Source organism: Chelonoidis abingdonii, chromosome 7 (assembly GCF_003597395.2).
Source record: "Chelonoidis abingdonii isolate Lonesome George chromosome 7, CheloAbing_2.0, whole genome shotgun sequence".
NCBI classification, from domain to species: domain Eukaryota; kingdom Metazoa; phylum Chordata; order Testudines; family Testudinidae; genus Chelonoidis; species Chelonoidis abingdonii.
In genome coordinates, this window is record NC_133775.1 from 75737156 (window position 1) to 75754531 (window position 17376).

Here is a 17376-nt window from a genome sequence, read left to right on the forward strand (position 1 = left end):
CCTGTCTTCCAAAGCACTAGTGACCCCTCCCAGCTTGGTGTCATCCACAAATTTTATAAATGTGCTCTCCATGCCATTAGCCAAATCACTGACGAAGATATTTAATAGAACCACACTCAGGACAGATCCCTGCAGGATCCTATGCGATATGCCCTTCCAGCTTGAATGTGAACCACGGATAACTACTCTGTGAGTACAGTTGTCCAACCAATTGTGCACCCATCTTATGGACACCTAGGTAGCACAATGGGGCCCGGATCTTCATAGAGGCCTATAGTTACTAGTGTAATATAAATAATCAAGGCTAATAGACACAAGGGCCCTGGTCATGATGCTGAATGATAAGACATGTCTATGTACATTAAGTAAAGATGGATAAATAGTGTCACACTTTCAGGGTTAACTGCACCTTTGAAACCCCCAGCCCTACCCCAGTTTTTTTCAAGGTCACCCACTTAAAGTTTCAGGCTTCCTAGTCGTCACTTCTTGGCCAGAGACCTGTGGGTGTCTGTCTCCAGCCTGGGGGTTTAGACTAGCAGTCCGTCTGCATGTCACTGTGATTTTCCCCATTAGATCTGAGTGGGATCCGGCATCTGTGGGTAACCTTTCTCCAGGGGCTATAACAGTGTATACCAGTTACCTGCCAGCCTTCACAAAGCCTAAGAATAGTCATATTTGGGTGAAAGCATTACAAAGAACACCCATAAAAACGACCAAGGTTCCTATACGCATACTCAAATCTTACCAGAGGTCACTCAGCCTTTTCTTCAAGGGTTGGGTTAATCCTTGGCCAGGTGGGTGTGTCCATTTGCTGGATCAGAAAGAAGTCCCTGGATCAGTTTAAATTCAGGCTGTTTAAAGAAAAGATTCTTTGTCTGCTGGTCTCTGAAACCACCCCCCCAGTATGAACTAATCTCTGCAAGCCCCCCTAGCTAACTGTACTTCTCTGGAGTTGTTTACAGCCTGAGTGATTCCCGCAATCGACTCCCATTGTGTTTAATGCCTGGAGAAGCTGTGGTAGCTCTCCTCCCCATAGAATCATAGGACTAGAAGGGACCTTGAGAGGTCATCTAGTCCAGTTCCCTGCACTCATGGCAGGACTAAGTATTAGCTAGACCAGAGGTTCTCAAACTGTGGTCCATGGACCACCAGTGGTCCATGAGCTCCATTCAGGTGGTCCACGGATGGTTCTTTCTAAGGTGCGTGCCTGGGCAGCTGCACACAAGAAAATGAAGGGCCACCCACCTAATTAATGGAGCCGTTCAGGCATGGCTCCATTAGTTAGGTGCCTGGACCCTGGAGAAGATGCACATGTAAAGTGAGATGGTGGCCTTGGGGGAATAAGGGGTAGGTGCGAGGGGGCAGTGGGGTGAGAAGAGTGGATGAGGGGGAATTTGGGACATGCTGGGCTGTGGCGGCTAGAGAAAGAGGCGACTTTCCTCAGCTCCAGGGCTGTGGCTGCCAGGGAGAGACCTCCCTCCTTCCCAGCCCCGGCTCAGGGGCTGTTGTGGTGGGGGAGAGACCCCCGCTTCTTCCCAGCCCCAGCTCGGGGGCTGCCACAGCAGGGTGGGAGAGGGCATATCCATCGCATTAGAAAGGTAAGACTACTGATATTAAAATATGAGTTGTGTGCTTTTATTTGTAGAACAAAAAGTTAATTAAGTTTTTTTTTATATAGTGCTTTTATCCAAAGCATGTTAAAATAGTTAGCTAATGGTACAAGCAACATTTAGTCTGCCGAGACCCTCAGCAATTTTCAAGTGATCCATGGGAAAAAACGTGAGAACCACTGATCTAGACTGACAAGTGTTTGTCTAACCTGCTCTTAAAAATCTCCAGAGATGGAGATTCCACAACCTCCCTAGGCAATTTATTCCAGTGTTCAACCACCCTGGAGTTGCCTACAGTCCGTGGCCCTCAATGATGTATAAACTTAAAACAATATGGTCCCCAAAGTCTAAGATCCTGCATGTGGTTTCAATATCTGTCACAGCTAATAACTACAAAAATTATATACAGGATTCCACCCATCAGATTAAATTCTACCTAGCAGAATCTCCACCTGCAGCTTCAATGAGATATAGGATTTTCCTTCAATGCCATCAGAAACTGTTCTTTACTGTTGCTGTGGGCTGCTTAGCAGCTGCTGTGTTTCACCCACGAGTGTATATCAGGATTTTTGAAAATTGGGTCACTTAAGTGGCTCAATAATTAATTTAGAAGCCTAAATGTAGGCTCGTAATTAGGAAAACCTTGGCTAAAGTGTTGTGAAAGTCTGAGATGAAAGGTCTAAGTATTATTGCGATGATGATAATGATTCCACTCTCTTTTCTGGAAGCATGTATTGTGTACCTCATAAAAAACAAAGGGGGGTGTGGATCTCGGGGCAGAGGGCCGCTAGAAGGTCACAGAGGCCCTGTACTTATCATTTACAGAGCAGAGCACTAGGGGAATGTGGGAGCTCTTTGCACGTTCAGAAAGGAAGGATTTCACTCCACTCCCAAACAGGCAAGAGTCAGGCCAGGAGGGGGCTACTTATGTGACTCCAGTGGCATAACACCCTCAACATGTGATGCCAAGGAACAGGGTGTTACACAGCCCTCCTGCATTGGTGGGATGGAGTTCTGTCCCTCCAACCCCATGCACTTTGCCCTCATAAAGCCCAAATCTGAGTCTTTTTATGGATGACATGAATTTCCCCTCCATGAGGAATCCAGCAATCTGCTAGCACATGTCTCTGAGCAGAGTCCTTCTGGGGCCTGATTCAAAGCCCAGTGAAGTCAAGGGAAAGATCAGGCCCCTGGTGCCAAAGAAGAAGATGAACTACAGCTGTTGATTAAGTTCCTGCCGCTGACTGTAACCTTCTTAAAGAAATCAAGTGCCTCTCTTTATGCTGCATCAGAGCAGCTGGGAAATACGCCTGCGAGTAAAAACTCTTGAAACATCTGAAGTTCCAAAAATAAAAACCGACCAGCAGGGCCGGCTCTAGCCATTTTGCCGCCCCAAGCACAGCCCCACACCGTGGGGGGCACTCTGCCTCTCGCCGGTCCCACGGCTCCGGTGGATCTCCCGCAGGCATGCCTGTGGATGCTCCACCGGAGCCTCGGGACCAGCGGACCCTCCGCAGGCATGCCTGCGGGAGGTCCAACGGAGCCATCTACCACCCTCCTGGCGACCGGCAGAGCGCCCCCCACGGCAGGCCAATCCCCAAGCACGTGCTTGATGTGCTGGGGCCTGGAGCCAGCCCTGCCGACCAGGAATCTCTAAAACCCATCACATTATTGTTTTAATGTACGTGTGGCTCTCTCTATATAAAATAAGGTTAAAGAAGAAATACCACAAATAGAATCCCAAATTCTCCTTCCTCTGGGGGAAAAAAGTTCTCCATGAATGAGGGAGGTGACATGTCTCTATAGCCCTATGGGGAGCCTGGATCAGTGTTATCAGGACTTTCCTGTTCCAGCAGGGCCAGAAACTGCAGTATTTCCCATCATGAATCACTCAGCAGCATCCCACCCCCCACCTAAAACTGCAGGATCTAACCGTAAATCACTCCCGCCTCAAGAAAACGGTAATTGGGCAGCACTTAAATTCAGTGGCAAGTCATTTGAGTTGCTCTGATGTTTATTGTAATTGCAGCCCTGCTGGAGGCAACCTGTCTGTTATTGTTACTTCTTTGTATTTCAGTTGCGCCTAAGGGCTGTTTTCGGGGATTGGGACCTGTGGTGTGATTGATGGGCACTCTCCAGACACATACAACGTATTCTTCTATGACCCAAGTCACTCCTCCCCCCTCCCCCCCGCAGCATACAACACGCATGTTCTTTGTCAGCATTATTCCCCTCCCCTCACAAGGGTTCACCACTTGGAAGCCTGTCAGCAGTAAGCCTGGACGCTTGGCATTTCCTTTAAACACACCCTTTGCGTCTCCACTCCTGCGCCATCATTTGGGCTGCCTTTCATTGCTTCCTTGGCTCTGAGTTTAGTTGTCTATCTTGGGGTACATCCACTCGAGATGGAAATTAAACCTTCGCTCCAGTGTAGACATAGCTGTACGTGTGACTTGATTAGGGCACAGCGTGGGCATGGCTTCGGGGGGAAGAAGCTGAGCAAAAGTGAGGCATCTGAGTGGAGCGTGAGTGGGGCCTTTGGGGGCGATGCCATGATTCAGGCACTAAAGCCCACAAAAGATTAATCAGGCCCTGCACATTTTTAATGTGAAGTTGATTTAACCACTGGAACAAACCGCCAAGGGAAGGGGCAGATTCTCCATCTCAAAAACTTCTCAACAAGACAGGCTGCCTTACTGTAGGAGATGCTTTACTCAAACACAAGTTATTGGGCTCAGTGCAGGAGTAGCTGGATGGACATCTCTGGCCTGTGTTATACAGGAGGTCCAACTAGATCTAATGGTACCTTCTATGGATCTCTGCCCTCCCCCTGGCAGACCACTTCCTTGTGATGACTGCCTGTCTGAGCGCATGGTACTTCCATCAGGTAGTAGGGCTGATCAGCCCACTGCTCAACAGGTCAGCTAACTGGATGAAAAATCCCATTCTGTCTTTCCTGCTTTAAAGGGCCAGCTCCTAAGTGAGGCCAGGAGCCTGGCTAGCTCAGTCTCACTGGTGTCCTGCAGGCTCAAGCTTACAAAGGTCTCCAGAAATCCTCAAGGCTTTTGTTGACCTTCCTATAATCGGAGCTAGCATGTTGATGGTATACTGTACTGAAGAATGAGCTCCCTCTAGCTGTACAAAGCAGCAACACAACACGACCCTCACTAAGATCTAGTGGGTTGGGGTGGCCAAAGCAGTTGCAGTCACCTTCCCCTTTCCTTTATTTGCCAGGAGGGAGCTTCCTCCTCTCCCCCTGCCCTCCCTCATTCCCATATGTCCAATTTCCGGGCTTAGCTGCTTTAGGACTTCTATTCAACTGGGCTGAAAACTGTATACGTCAATTGCCAACCCAGATGCCAATTCTCTTAAAAGTGCATTAAGCCCCAACTCAGCTGTCTGGAAGTTACCAAGCATAAACAATAGCTATTGTAGAAATTTCAGGTGCTTGGAGTGATACGCGTGCTCTAAAAAATATGGCTTAATCTAAAAAAGAAAATGTTATGTTACAGGCAGTTAGTCGTCTAGGCAAGGTGACAGAATGGTGCCTTCGGTTTGGGAAAGTGACAGTTTGGGGAAAGAAGAGCTATTTACTTTTGGGGAAATTTCTGTGGTACAGTTGCAGCAGAGTATTGTTCAGGTAGGATATTTACAAACCCTGATGTTTAGGGTATTAACATCGCAGCAATGCCTGTTAAGAGGCGTGGGAGGGATTGTGGCCCAGCAGCTGTTGTCAGTGCAGACTAACTTCCATTGAGATTTGATGCAAATTGTTTCAATTGTTTTGTCACCACAGAGCAAAAAAGCAAGGGAGCATTTTCCAGGTAAGGGAGAAACTTTAGCTGGAAAGAAATCTATGGCTTAATATTTATACATCAAATTGTATGTGCTGTTAATCTCAACATCTGGCTGGGATACTTTTAAAATGGCTTTGGAAAAAAACCTTCTAGTTGAAGGGCTTCCATCCGAAAAACATGCACCAAGCATAAGCTCCCGGGGGCCACACAAGCACGATCCAATGGCTGGGAGCTGAAGCTAGAGAAATTCAGACTGGAAATATAGTGTAAATTTTGAACAGTGAGGGTAATTAACCATTGGAACAACTTACCAAGGGTCATGGTGGATGTTTTTCTAAAAGATCTGCTCTGGGTCAACCAGGAACCCATTCAGGGAAGTTCTTTGGCCTGTGCTATACATGAGGTCAGACAGATGGTCCCTTCTGGCCTTGGAAACTATGAAAGCCCCAAAAGCTTGGGTTCAGCAGGGCCAGGATGTGATTGCCCAAAGTCAATGGCATTTAGGCTAGGAGCAGACCTAAATTCCTTTAAAATCTGGTCCTATGTGCCTGCATTCTATTTAAAAATGGGATTTAGGCCCTTCTGAAAATTTGACCGATTGTCATCACTGAATAATTAAGACCACTCAATCTCTTTCAGACAGGCCAGCAAAATCATTTTGAAGGCTTGGACCTCACTGTCTGGTTCTCCCCTTGCCCGTGGAGAGAAGTGATCTAAATCAGTGCTATACCCAGGGCTGAATTAACTCATCGCTGGGCCCTAGGTGGACATACACACCTGGGCCCCTATCTGGTTGGAGGAGGAAGTGGTTTCTTTACCCAACCCCCTCCTCTCTCCTTGGTGGGGTTGGGAAAGGCAAAGCTAGTCTCAGCTGTGAGTAAGAATTATCTGCCCACTCATCCACTGGTGCCAATTTGCACGTGAACTGAAAGGCCCACATTTGAGCAGTGTTACAAGGTCACAATGCCATTCATGCAGGGGAGTGAGGGTCTTTCACTTTGCCTGCAAATCTGTATCAGTTAAATAAAATAAATATATTTTAAAAATATAGGCACTCCCTCTGAATTTGGGCCATAGCCATGTGCCTAGTTTGCTTATCCATTATTCTGGCTGTGCCTATGCCCACTGCAGATTAATATCTTCTCCACAGCAGCACAACTTTCTGGCCAGCCACTGGGGGTAGGAGTGGAGTCAAAGTTCTGGTCAGTCCCCCTTCCCCACCAGCATACCCCTCGCCCACCTGCATGGGTAGGGAGCAGTAGCCTAGCAGACGCTGATCTCCCATGAGTAGCTCATGAAATGGAGTAATGGAAGTGATACCCATACAGGGCAGTGTGCTGGTGGGCTACAAGACAGTTTGTTTACACTTGCACGGCAGCCCACAGCTCCCAGTGGCTCTCTGCATTGGCCGGATTACCCTGTGGATTACCCTGACGGGCTGCGTTTGGCCCATGGGCCGCAGGTTGACCACGACTGCTCTGGGGTACATTCAGGTCTCATTTTCTAGCATCTCTCCACAACCAAGAGGGCTAGAATTTTTTTTATTTTTTTGTCAAATAAAAGCAGAGATTCTCATGTAAGCACAAGTGTCCTGGAGCTGGAGTGTGAAGGAACAGCAATCACCTAACAGACAATACTGAGAGGCCAAGCACCCTGGGAAATCCAGGGAAGGGAATCATGGTAAAATTGTTAGTTAATTATCATTAGTTCTGACCAGGGGCAGCTCTAGGGATTTTGCTGCCCCAAGCACGGCAGGCAGGCTGCCTCCAGCGGTTTGCCTGCTGAGGGAGGTCCGCCGAAGCAGCGGGACCAGTGGACTCTCTGCAGGCACGCCTTCGGGAGGTCCACTGAAGCCATGGGACCAGTGGACCCTCCTCAGGCAAGCCGCCGAAGGTAGCCTGCCTGCTGCCCTCGCAGCGCCAGCAGAGTGCCCCCCGCGGCTTGCCACCCCAAGCACGCGCTTGGAGTGCTGGGGCCTGGAGCCGCCCCTGGTTCTGACCTCACATCTTGGGGGCATTGTGGAAGGTCAGTTCATACTGAATAGTTGTGCACATCATGAATCCTGCACTCAGTCCATGCTCTCAGAACTGTTATAATTCACTTGGCTGCAACTAGTGGAACAATGTCAGTAATGTGGTTTGCAGAGAGATGATACAAGAACAATGTGTCAGCAGCCCATTTGTCGGGCTGCTTTCTGGCTTTCAGTCACGTGAGCTGCGTGGGAGGAGATGCCCAACGTTCTCTTCTGTTACCACGCTTTGGCAAAGTAATTATGTCCATTGATTTGGCTGGAAGCCTGAAAAATGCTAGTGTCGTAAGGGATCATTATCATTCCTTCTGTATCTTCCCTTCTCGTGTGTGTGTGTGTGTTTGTGTGCACGCACACGAGTGCTTAATAATAATCCAGGGATATTCTCTGTCTGTGCGTAATAGCAACCATGCCGGCATACACTCTGTATGAGCACACGCACGCATATATGCATGAGAACAGTAACACTAGGGTACATTCTGGGCTTGCACTGTAAATAAGGACGGAGCCTGTGTCGTGATGGGGCTGATTCAAACTCTCGGTGCTGTCTCTTGGCACCTGCAAAGCAGTTTTCACCCTAGTATTGAAGCACTGACCTGGAACAATGGGTGCAAAGTCTCTGTGGCCTGTGCCTGTTTCAGTTTCTATTACGTGCAATGATACTGCTGTGCATGGGACTGATTGGAACTGTAGAATCCTAAGGATCACTTCCCCTGCAGGATTCATTGCTTTTACAGCTATGTGTGACTACTCCCTCCATCCTCTACTTCTCTGGTCTGGTGCGAGGCCAGATTCTGCCTAGAGAACAGGGAAGGGGAGGTAGGACTCCTGGGTTCCAGTCCTGCCTCTGCCACTGAGCTGCTGGGGGTTTTGATCATGAGCAAGACATTCCAGCTGTAGACAATTCCTTGGCTATGGTGGTGCAAAGCAGCTGTAACCTCACTTACACCCAAGGAGACAGTACTTGTGTGAGGAAGAGGGCATTGGCAAGGGTGAATAGGGGATGTGCTGCTCCACTGCCTCCCGTCTACAGAGCCTCACTGGGAACTAGACTCATTCCTCTAGCAGAAACCTAGAGGGTGGGGATGAGAATGAGGGATGAGTCCTCCTTTGGGACTAGGGAGGGGCAAGGTATTCTCAGCTGTACCCGCTTCCCCAAACCTGATCCACAGAATGCCCTGCAGGCTCTGAGGCTGCTTTCTGCCTAGACAAACAGGGGCTTTCCCACATACACAGAGCCAGGCGCCTAGGGGTGGATTTATAGAAACCTGTCACAAATGGAGCCAGAATGGCCAGAGGGGCTCTGCCAAAAGAAACCCCTCCCTGCCAGCCTCAGGGAAAATACCAGCCCATTATTTCATTAACAAGCTGCCTTTTTCTCTTTCAGATGCTGAGACCATAACTGCATCTCTCACTAGAGGCGGCCCAGCAGGTAAAAAACAAATCATCCCAGGATCTCAGCCCCTCCCTTTTCATATGTGTCTCTTAGAGCAGCCACTGTTTAGAGAACAGCTGAGATTACTCCTTAGGATGAAATTCACCCCTGCCTGTAGGGGCAATGTAAGGACCCCAGCATAGTGTGGTGCTTCTGCTATGCAAGGGGCAGGCGCATGGAGGTGGACTGGCTCCCCCTCATCCCGCCTCCCATCCCCTGCCCGTGGTGGAGTTGAGCTCTGCACCAACTCCACCAAGCTCATCATGTAGAGTGTGGGGAGGAATGGGGGCATAGACATTGGGATCCCAACTGGAGGGATGGAGAGTCTGTGAAAAAGCTACATTACTTGAACTGCCCCCACACACCCAGGTTGGGATGGGATCCATCCCCCAAGGGCCGTCCTCAGCCATAGGCAGAATAGGTAGCTGCCTAGGGCACCACTCTGCCGGGAGCCCGGACAGGTGGGAAGCAGTGGAGCATGTAAGGGCAGGGCTGCTAGATCCTAGAGAAGCTGAATGCAGCACAGTCTGAGGGAGGGGATTGGCTGCTGGGATCTCTGGGAAGGAACTCACCTGTGAGTGTGACTCTTTCCCCCAGCGTGAGGTGAGGCAGGCTCTGCAGCTCTGGCAGTATCCTTTGTTGTCCCCCATAACGTCCATTCTTCTCCCTCCTGCCCCACAGAGTACCCCCCTTTCCCCCTCCCCCCCATGGAGCACCCCTCTCCCCCCGCTCCCCTCTGTCCCGGCTGGGTTAGGTGAGGTGCTGCGAGGGGAGGGGAGGCTGGCTGCCTGCTGAGGAATGGCAGTGAAAGTAACTCACTTCCTCGCAGGCAGCCAGGATTGGAATGGTCACAGAGGGCTGGGCTGGGGATAGCCAGATAGCAAGTGTGAAAAATCAGGACAGGGAGCTGGGGTAGAGTGAGCAGATGTCCCGCTTTAATAGGGACAGTCCCAATTTTTGGGTCTTTTTCTTATATAAGCTCCTATTCCCCCCCACCCTCCAGTCCTGATTTTTCACACTTGCTGTCTGGCCACCCTAGGTGGGGGGTAATTGGTGCCTATATAAGACAAACCCCCAAATATCAGGACTGGCTCTATAAAATCAGGACATCTGGATCTGGTCACCCTAGCTGGGGAGCGCATCTCTCCCCCGGGCTGGCAGCGATCCATCTCATCCGGAGGGAGTTGCACAAGGCAGGATGAGCTGCTGTGGCTCCATAGGTGCCCCATTCCTGAAATCAGATGCTGTGCTAACTTCACCAGGGTCTGTTGGGCTGGCAGTGGTGCCAACTGGCATGTAATAGGACCTGAGGGTTTGCTGCTGCTGTTGTCACTCTGCACCCCAAGAGGTGGATTTTGGGGTCCTGCAGTTTTCTACCTATCTCCTCCTCTACTGCAGCTGTTGGACCAGCAGGCTGGGGGGTGAGCCAAGCATGAAAGCACTACTGTGTTGCCATTTAGATTGTCATTTAACAAATTTGTTCTCCAAAAATGCTTGCTAACAATCCTGAATTCAATTTCAATATTTTTTTTTAAAAAATCAATATCTTAGCCAAAACCAGAAAATTAAGTTGTTGATAATTATTTGTGACAAGTTTGGTATGGGGAAAGGAGTGGGTCAGTTTTCATCAGAGAAACAAAAAATGTTGACTGACTTTCCTATAGCCCTGTCACTGCTAAATAGAGCCCTCCAACAACTGTAATATGCTCATCTCCTTATAAGTGTATAGTGCAGGGGTCAGCAACCTACGGCACATGTGCCAAAGGTGGCAAGTGAGCTGATTTTTGATGGCACGCAGCGGCGGGCTGAGCGGCTCAGCCTGCTGCTGCTCTGCCGTTCCGGCTGCTGCCCCATTGCCACCTGGGGTCCCAGCAGCCGGCCCCACTCAGCCAGGAGCGGCTCTAGACATTTTGCCGCCCCAAGCACGGAGGGTCTGCTGGTCCCGCAGCACCCTGAGGGAGGTCCACCGAAGCCGCGGGACCAGCGGACCCTCCGCAGGCATGCTGCTGAAGGCACCCTGCCTGCCGCCCTTGCAGCTCCGGCAGAGCACCCCCCATGGCTTGCCGCTCCAGGAGCCGCCCCTGCACTCAGCACCCACTGCTGGTCTGGGGACCCCCAAGGAACCCCAGGCTGGCAGTGGGCTGAGCAGGCCGGCGGCTGATACCCTGACTGAGCCACTCAACCCGCTGTCGGCCTGGGGTTCCATTCACTCAGCTGGTAGCGGGCTGAGCAGGACTAAATTCAACGAAATAGGGAAACAAGAGCAACTAATGACAAAGTGCAAGAACCTAGAGCAGTGGTCCCCCAGGTACCAGACGAAGGATCGTGGCGGAGGATGAGCATCTGCCGAAATGCTGCTGAAATTTGGCGGCGACACCTCTGGATGACGATGCTCGTCCGCCGGCCAGTACACAGGCATCCTGAGAGGCCCCAGCAGGCGCCATGGCATCCACGGGCACTGCATTGGGGACCCTTGACCTAGAGAGCCTCCTGAAGCATGGCAATCGCTTTGATTTAAATGGACTTGAACTGTATGAAGAATTGAGTACACTGTCATCAATGTTGCCACATGCAAAATCGATGATGGACTTTGTACAGTTTGTTCATATCAGCAAACTTGTTGACATATATCCTAATGTGTACATTGCCACTCGTATTCTACTGACAATTCCTGTCACAGTAGCATCAGGAGAACGGAGTGTCTCAAAACTAAAGCTCATTAAAAACTATCTCCGTTCTTACAAGGAGTCAGGAACACTTGACTGGTCTTGCTATTCTTGCAATCAAACAAGACATCACTTTGTCTTGTCATACGATGACATTTATTACTGATTTTGCAGCCAAAAAAGCCAGAAAGATCACTTTTAATTAAAAACAAAATCCTTCTTTCAATACCTCTTCATAGAAATTTCCAATAAAATGTTGACAGGCATTAAAAAACATTATATTATTTGCATTCATTCTATCAAATCAGAATTTTTTTCTATAGTGCTAGCTTCTTTTAGTGCTAGTCCATCAGCATTACAGCAGCTTAACTACGTTAAACTGTTTTAATAACATGCATGTGGCAAGTTTTCCAGTAGTGTAAGCGTATGTTTGTGTTGCTAAGAGCAAGACAGGCACAGGGGCACCAGTTTAATAATCTCGCCTAGGCACCATAAATCCTCAAGTGACGGCCCTGCATCCCCTCTGCCCCCATGTAGGTTCCTAGATACCACTATCTTACAACTGCCTTTGTGCTGGGGCACGGAAGGCATCACAGTAGTGAAGAATCTTGGCCTTCAGTTTGCAGACAGAGGCCCTGGCTTTCAAGGAGTACAGTGCCAGCAGCTCCGCATTGCAACAGTCAGCGTGTGCTGAGCAGGGCTGGCTTTAGGCCGATTCACCCGATTCCTGGGAATCGGATATCGAACCTAAGAGGGCCCCGCGCTTTAGGCGTTTTTGAAATTTTTTTTACTTACCCCGGCTGCGGTCTGCTCCTGGGGTCTCCATGGCCCCCGCTCCCCTGACCAAAACGCCGGCGGGAATGCGGCTGCCCCACAGCCCCACTCTCTCAGCTAGAGCTCTTACCAGAGCACCCCAAGCCCCGCGGCCCCCGCTGTCCTGGCTGTGGAGCTCTGGCTGGGAGCTCTGGCCCGAGCGCGACAAGCCCGCCGGCCCCGGCTGGAGCTTCGGCCGGAGCGCGACAAGCCCCGCAGCCCCGGCTGGAGCTCTGGCCGGAGCGCGACAAGCCCCGCGGCCCCAGCTGGAACTCTGGCCGGAGCTCCGCAAGCCCTTTGTGGCCCCGCTCTCTGCGCTGTGGCTCTGGCTTAGAGCGCGGGCAAGCCCTGTGCCCCTGGCTGGAGCTCCGGCAGCCCTTTAAATTAGCCCCCAGATCCCCTGGGGTATCGGGGGGCTCTGGGGGCTATTTAAAAGGCCAGGGCTCCAGCTGCCTCTGCCACCCCCGGTCCTTTAAATAGCTGCCGGAGCCCTAGCCGCCCCCATGCATTCCCCAGGGCTCCCGCGGCTATTTTAAAAGGTCCAGGGCGGGGTAGAAGCAGGGGAGCCCTGGGCCCTTTAAATAGCCCCAGAGCCCTGGATAGCGGGGGGGGCTATTTAAAGGGCCGGGGCTCCAGCTGCCTCTGCTGCACCCCCTGCCCTGCCACACCAGCCCTGCCCTCCCCCTGCCTGCAGCCAGCTCTGCACCCCCTGCCCCACAGCCCCCTGCCCCTGTAAAACCCCTGCCAACCAACTGCCACCAACACACCCCTGCCCAAAGCACCCAGCCCCTGCACTGCCCGCCCTGCCCTGTCTCCAGCCAACCCCTGCCTGCACCCCCCTGCCTGAAGCCAGCCAGTCCCATACTGTCTCCAGCCTTGCCAACCCTGCTGCATCCCCCCAATCTCCTGCGCCCTGCCTAAAGCCAGCCTGCCCCACACTCCCATCCTGTTTCCAGCCAGCCCACCGCACCCCTTGCCCTGCCTGCAGCCAGACCCTACCTCCAGTCAGCCCCTGCCCTGCCTCCAGCCAGCCCCATGTCCACTGCTGCCTGCAGTTCCCAGGGCAGTAACCTGCACACCTGCTTCAATGAGGGGGGGCAGGAAGCAGCAGGGACCCACACATGTGCACACCCCCAGGAGTGGCGGGGACCCACACATGTGAAATGGCAGTGTCATAATAACCAATCAACAGCATATATGATGCAAATGTACATAATATACAATTTTATTATTTATATACTTATAGAAAGTAAATAATACATGGAAGAAATGGAAGGCTTTTTTTTTACACTTTTTTCTTTTTAAGTCATCCCTGCCAGGGCCCCGCCGAAAGTGTTCGAACTGGGCCCCGCACTTCCTAAAGTCGGCCCTGGAGCTGAGCGTGTCAGAAACCCTGGCCCTGGCTGTAGGTGATGGGCTCATCTGAAAATCCAGCACTAAGACCCACATCCTCAGAGGGATTTAGGTGCCTAACTTTCATGGAAATCAATGGGAGTTAGGCACCTAAATCCTTCTAAGGGTCTAGGCCTAAGAATCAGGTTTGTGTAAGTATTTAGACACTGAGACAGTGCAGACACCCATAGAACAAAGCGGGTTGTTTTTCCCCATTAATGTGGATGCTTTTGAAACTATGGACCTTTAAAAACTCCACGCACGAAAACCCGACCTTTTAACCAATTAATCTGCAAGGGTGAGGGAAACCAGAGCTCTAAGGAGAGCAAGTCAGGTCCAGAAGTGGGACAAACTAAAATGACCTTTGTGCAATGCAGGAGGAATTGGGGACACAGTGCTGGTGGGTGTTGGCTGTGCTGTGCATAAGGAAGTTTGCAAGGCCATTGGCTCTCTCTCAACAGCAGTGCAATCAGTTTTCCTACTACCTCACTCCAAATTCCCCTCCCCAGATGTTATCTCCCTGTTTACCATCAGAAATGTTGTATCTTGTATCTGGAAACCGGTGCTCTGGGGAACAATATCTGTAAAAAAAAAAAGAAAGAAAAAGAATAGTGCCCCTAAGCTGCCTGTCTGGGCACTAATTCCTGTTGTTTCCCTTGTTTTGAACTTCTGCTGCACATTTGAAAGCTGCTGTCACTTATCTAGACACCATCGAGTTAGGAGCAGTGACTGCAAACTTGGACTCAGTATTGCCAACTCCATGTATTAAAAAATCATGGGTTAGGCTCCCAGAATTATGAGATTGGCTTTAAAATCATGAGATTTGAAACAATAATTATAATAATTAACTTCTGGATTTTTAATCTGGCCTTTGATTTCTGAGCTTTTAGGGGGCACTCAGCTTTTCTCTGTAACTGTGAGGACTAGAAAGTTACTTTTAAAAAAGAAATGGAAGCTGAGACCCTGCCCTAATCACAGGATTCCAGGAGCTGGGAGTTGAAGGCAAACACCAAATAACACAAGATTCATGGTAAAATTCTGAGAGTTGGCAGGACTGGCTAGATGTGGAAGCGGGAATTTTGATGTTACTCTTTTTCGCTTGTGTTAACTACTGTTGGTTTCCACTGAAGGACATCCTCCCTGGAGGACAAGCTCTTGCTTGACTGTCCCTGTGTTTTCTTTCTAATGGTTGCTCCTCTATCATAGAGGTGGGCAATGTGATTGTGACAACACAAAAGAGAGGCTTGGGAATTAGATTTCAGTAGTGTTACTGGCACCCGTCCTTGCTAGAACTGGTCAAGGACACTCAAACTCTTCCCTGAATACTGGAAATACTTTCCATCCCCCGCCCTCCAAGGGGCTTTACTATGAAATGGTGCTGGTTTTCATATGCTTATTCCTGTTCCCTGAGGTTTATATTTTAATGAATTACTGGAAAGAAAGGATCTGAGAAGTTGCGATTGGAAAACTGTTGTTGTCATTTCATGTAAACTAGGGACCAAGGTAATTCTGGCATCTGCAGTCCAGTCCGGAGATGAAAACTTTGAGGAGACGGGCAGACTTTTAAAGCGCCATGTGGGATGCCTAGCTGCTTTTGAAAACCCCACTAAGCACCAATCTGTATCTTTAGGCCCCTAAATATCTGACCCATGGTGGTGCTCAACAGCATTAAGATCCAAATTTAACAAAGCACTTGAACATGTGCTTTAAGGATTGTCTCAGCTCCAGAAAACAGCTCAAATGGCCTTTCTCTGCCAAGATAGAGCAACGGGCACTAGCTTATTATTGCACAATGCCAAGCATTGGAAACATGTGAATGAGCAGCACAAGAACAATAAGAGACCCACAGAAAACAAAGTTACCCTAAAATGAAGCAGTATTATACCCTCCTCTTGTAGCCGTGACCATTAGGAACCTGACTGATTATATTGTTATGTTATACGTACCAGTGGGCTTTGTTCTTGGGGGATGAATTCACCCCAGGGCAAAGGTGTGGCACAAGACCGAGGCACCACTGAAATGAATTTCAGCCTGAGTGAAATCATATCTGCACTTTTTGATTAAATAAAGAATAAAAATAATATAGATTCTAAGGGCAAAACATAGTGACCATCTAGTCTGACCTCCTGTAGCACACAGGCCAGAGACCTGCCCCCAAATAATTCCCAGAGCAGATCTTTTAGAAAAACTTCTAATCTTGATTTTAAAATTGTCCGTGATGGAGAATCCACCTCGACTCTGGGTAAATTGTTCCAATGGTTAATTATTCTCCCTGTTACAAATGTACACCTTGCTACATATACATATGGCTCCTTAAACAATGAGATCAACAGATGTCACACTCTAAACTGCTCATCACCTCTGAGTATCTGAATCTTTTGAGAAGTGGGATTAGGTGTCTTCTGAAGCCTGGCCAGACAGAAGATGGGACGGGGGACACAATCCAAATGATTAGCAGAGAAGAACATGGGAAGTGAGGTAGCTTGACTCTCCAGTCATGACTCTATACAAAATACCTCGGTCATGTCATTTCAGATACTACAGCCATGCCACGAATCACAGCCGGCGTCACAGCAGGTACTGTCAGCATCTCGATCCAGTTACGGGGTCTGCTGGTTCACCATATGTATTGACTGTGAGCTCTTCAGGATGGGGCTCAGTGTGAGATGTGGAGAGGGATACAGTGTCCCTGGGTTCTGGCCTGGGCCTCTAAATGCTACTGCAATAGAAATAATGAGAGCAATGACATCCTTCATTAGAAGAGGCTTCCCTGCACCACGCTCACTTTACAAACATTAAGTTTGAGATACACAGGTGTCCCTTTTTCATGCAAACAAGTGATTAACAATGTGTGGTGCTTGACCCACAAGCCCCTCTTCACAACACCCCTCCTGGGTTGAGACATTGAACCAGAGACTCCTTCTGAGAGCTGGGACTAAACCCACACTCCAGGCTCCTATTCCCTGATTTAATCCATTAGCCCATGCAGATATGGCTAGGAGAGGGCTCCTGTGTCTAGTTCCATGGAAGCAGCTGTCAAATCACATTGCAAAGGATTGAAACAATGGATTTTCAAACAAAAAGTGCTCCCTTACCTTATTTTTGCTTTTCTTCCTTCTGGTTCCACTGAAACTGGCTCAGGGAGGCTGGTGCAGGTGGCTAGAAGTGAGGACTCCTTCCCAAGAGATGGGAGACAAAGGCTGTCAACAGAAAGCTACAAGCTTCAGTCTGCAAATATAAACTCATATGATAAGCAAGTCTGAATTCTTCCTATTTCCGGTCCACATGTTTGCTATCTCGGTAGATTCCTCTAGAAACATACTGCACCTTTTGTTTGAAAAATTCCTCGAAAGACATAATTTCCCCCCAAACAAGCAAACACAACATGATCCTAAATCAACCCCCTAGGTCTGAACATCCCAAATCTCTGAGAAAGATTGAATCTGAAATCAGATCTTAACGTCACAGCTGGCTCCTATTTCTGCGATGGGCCGTACTATAACACTATAGCTTTTATACAACACTTTGCATCCTTAGCTCTCAAAACACTTTTGCAGAGAAGGTCAGTATTATTGCCATTTTACAGATGGGGAAACTGAGGAACAGGGAAGGAAGTGACTTGGCCCAGGTCACA

At 49.4% G+C, this 17376-nt stretch overlaps 1 protein-coding gene across 1 annotated transcript in view; it reads left to right on the forward strand.

Annotated features, from left to right (window-relative positions):
* Positions 1 to 17376, forward strand: part of ECSCR (endothelial cell surface expressed chemotaxis and apoptosis regulator) — a 44784-nt gene that overhangs the window by 15629 nt on the left and 11779 nt on the right. Inside the window, exon 2 of the mRNA XM_075068290.1 lies at positions 8824 to 8868. Coding sequence (XP_074924391.1) covers positions 8824 to 8868 — 45 coding nt within the window. The remainder of the gene's footprint in view (positions 1 to 8823; positions 8869 to 17376) is intronic.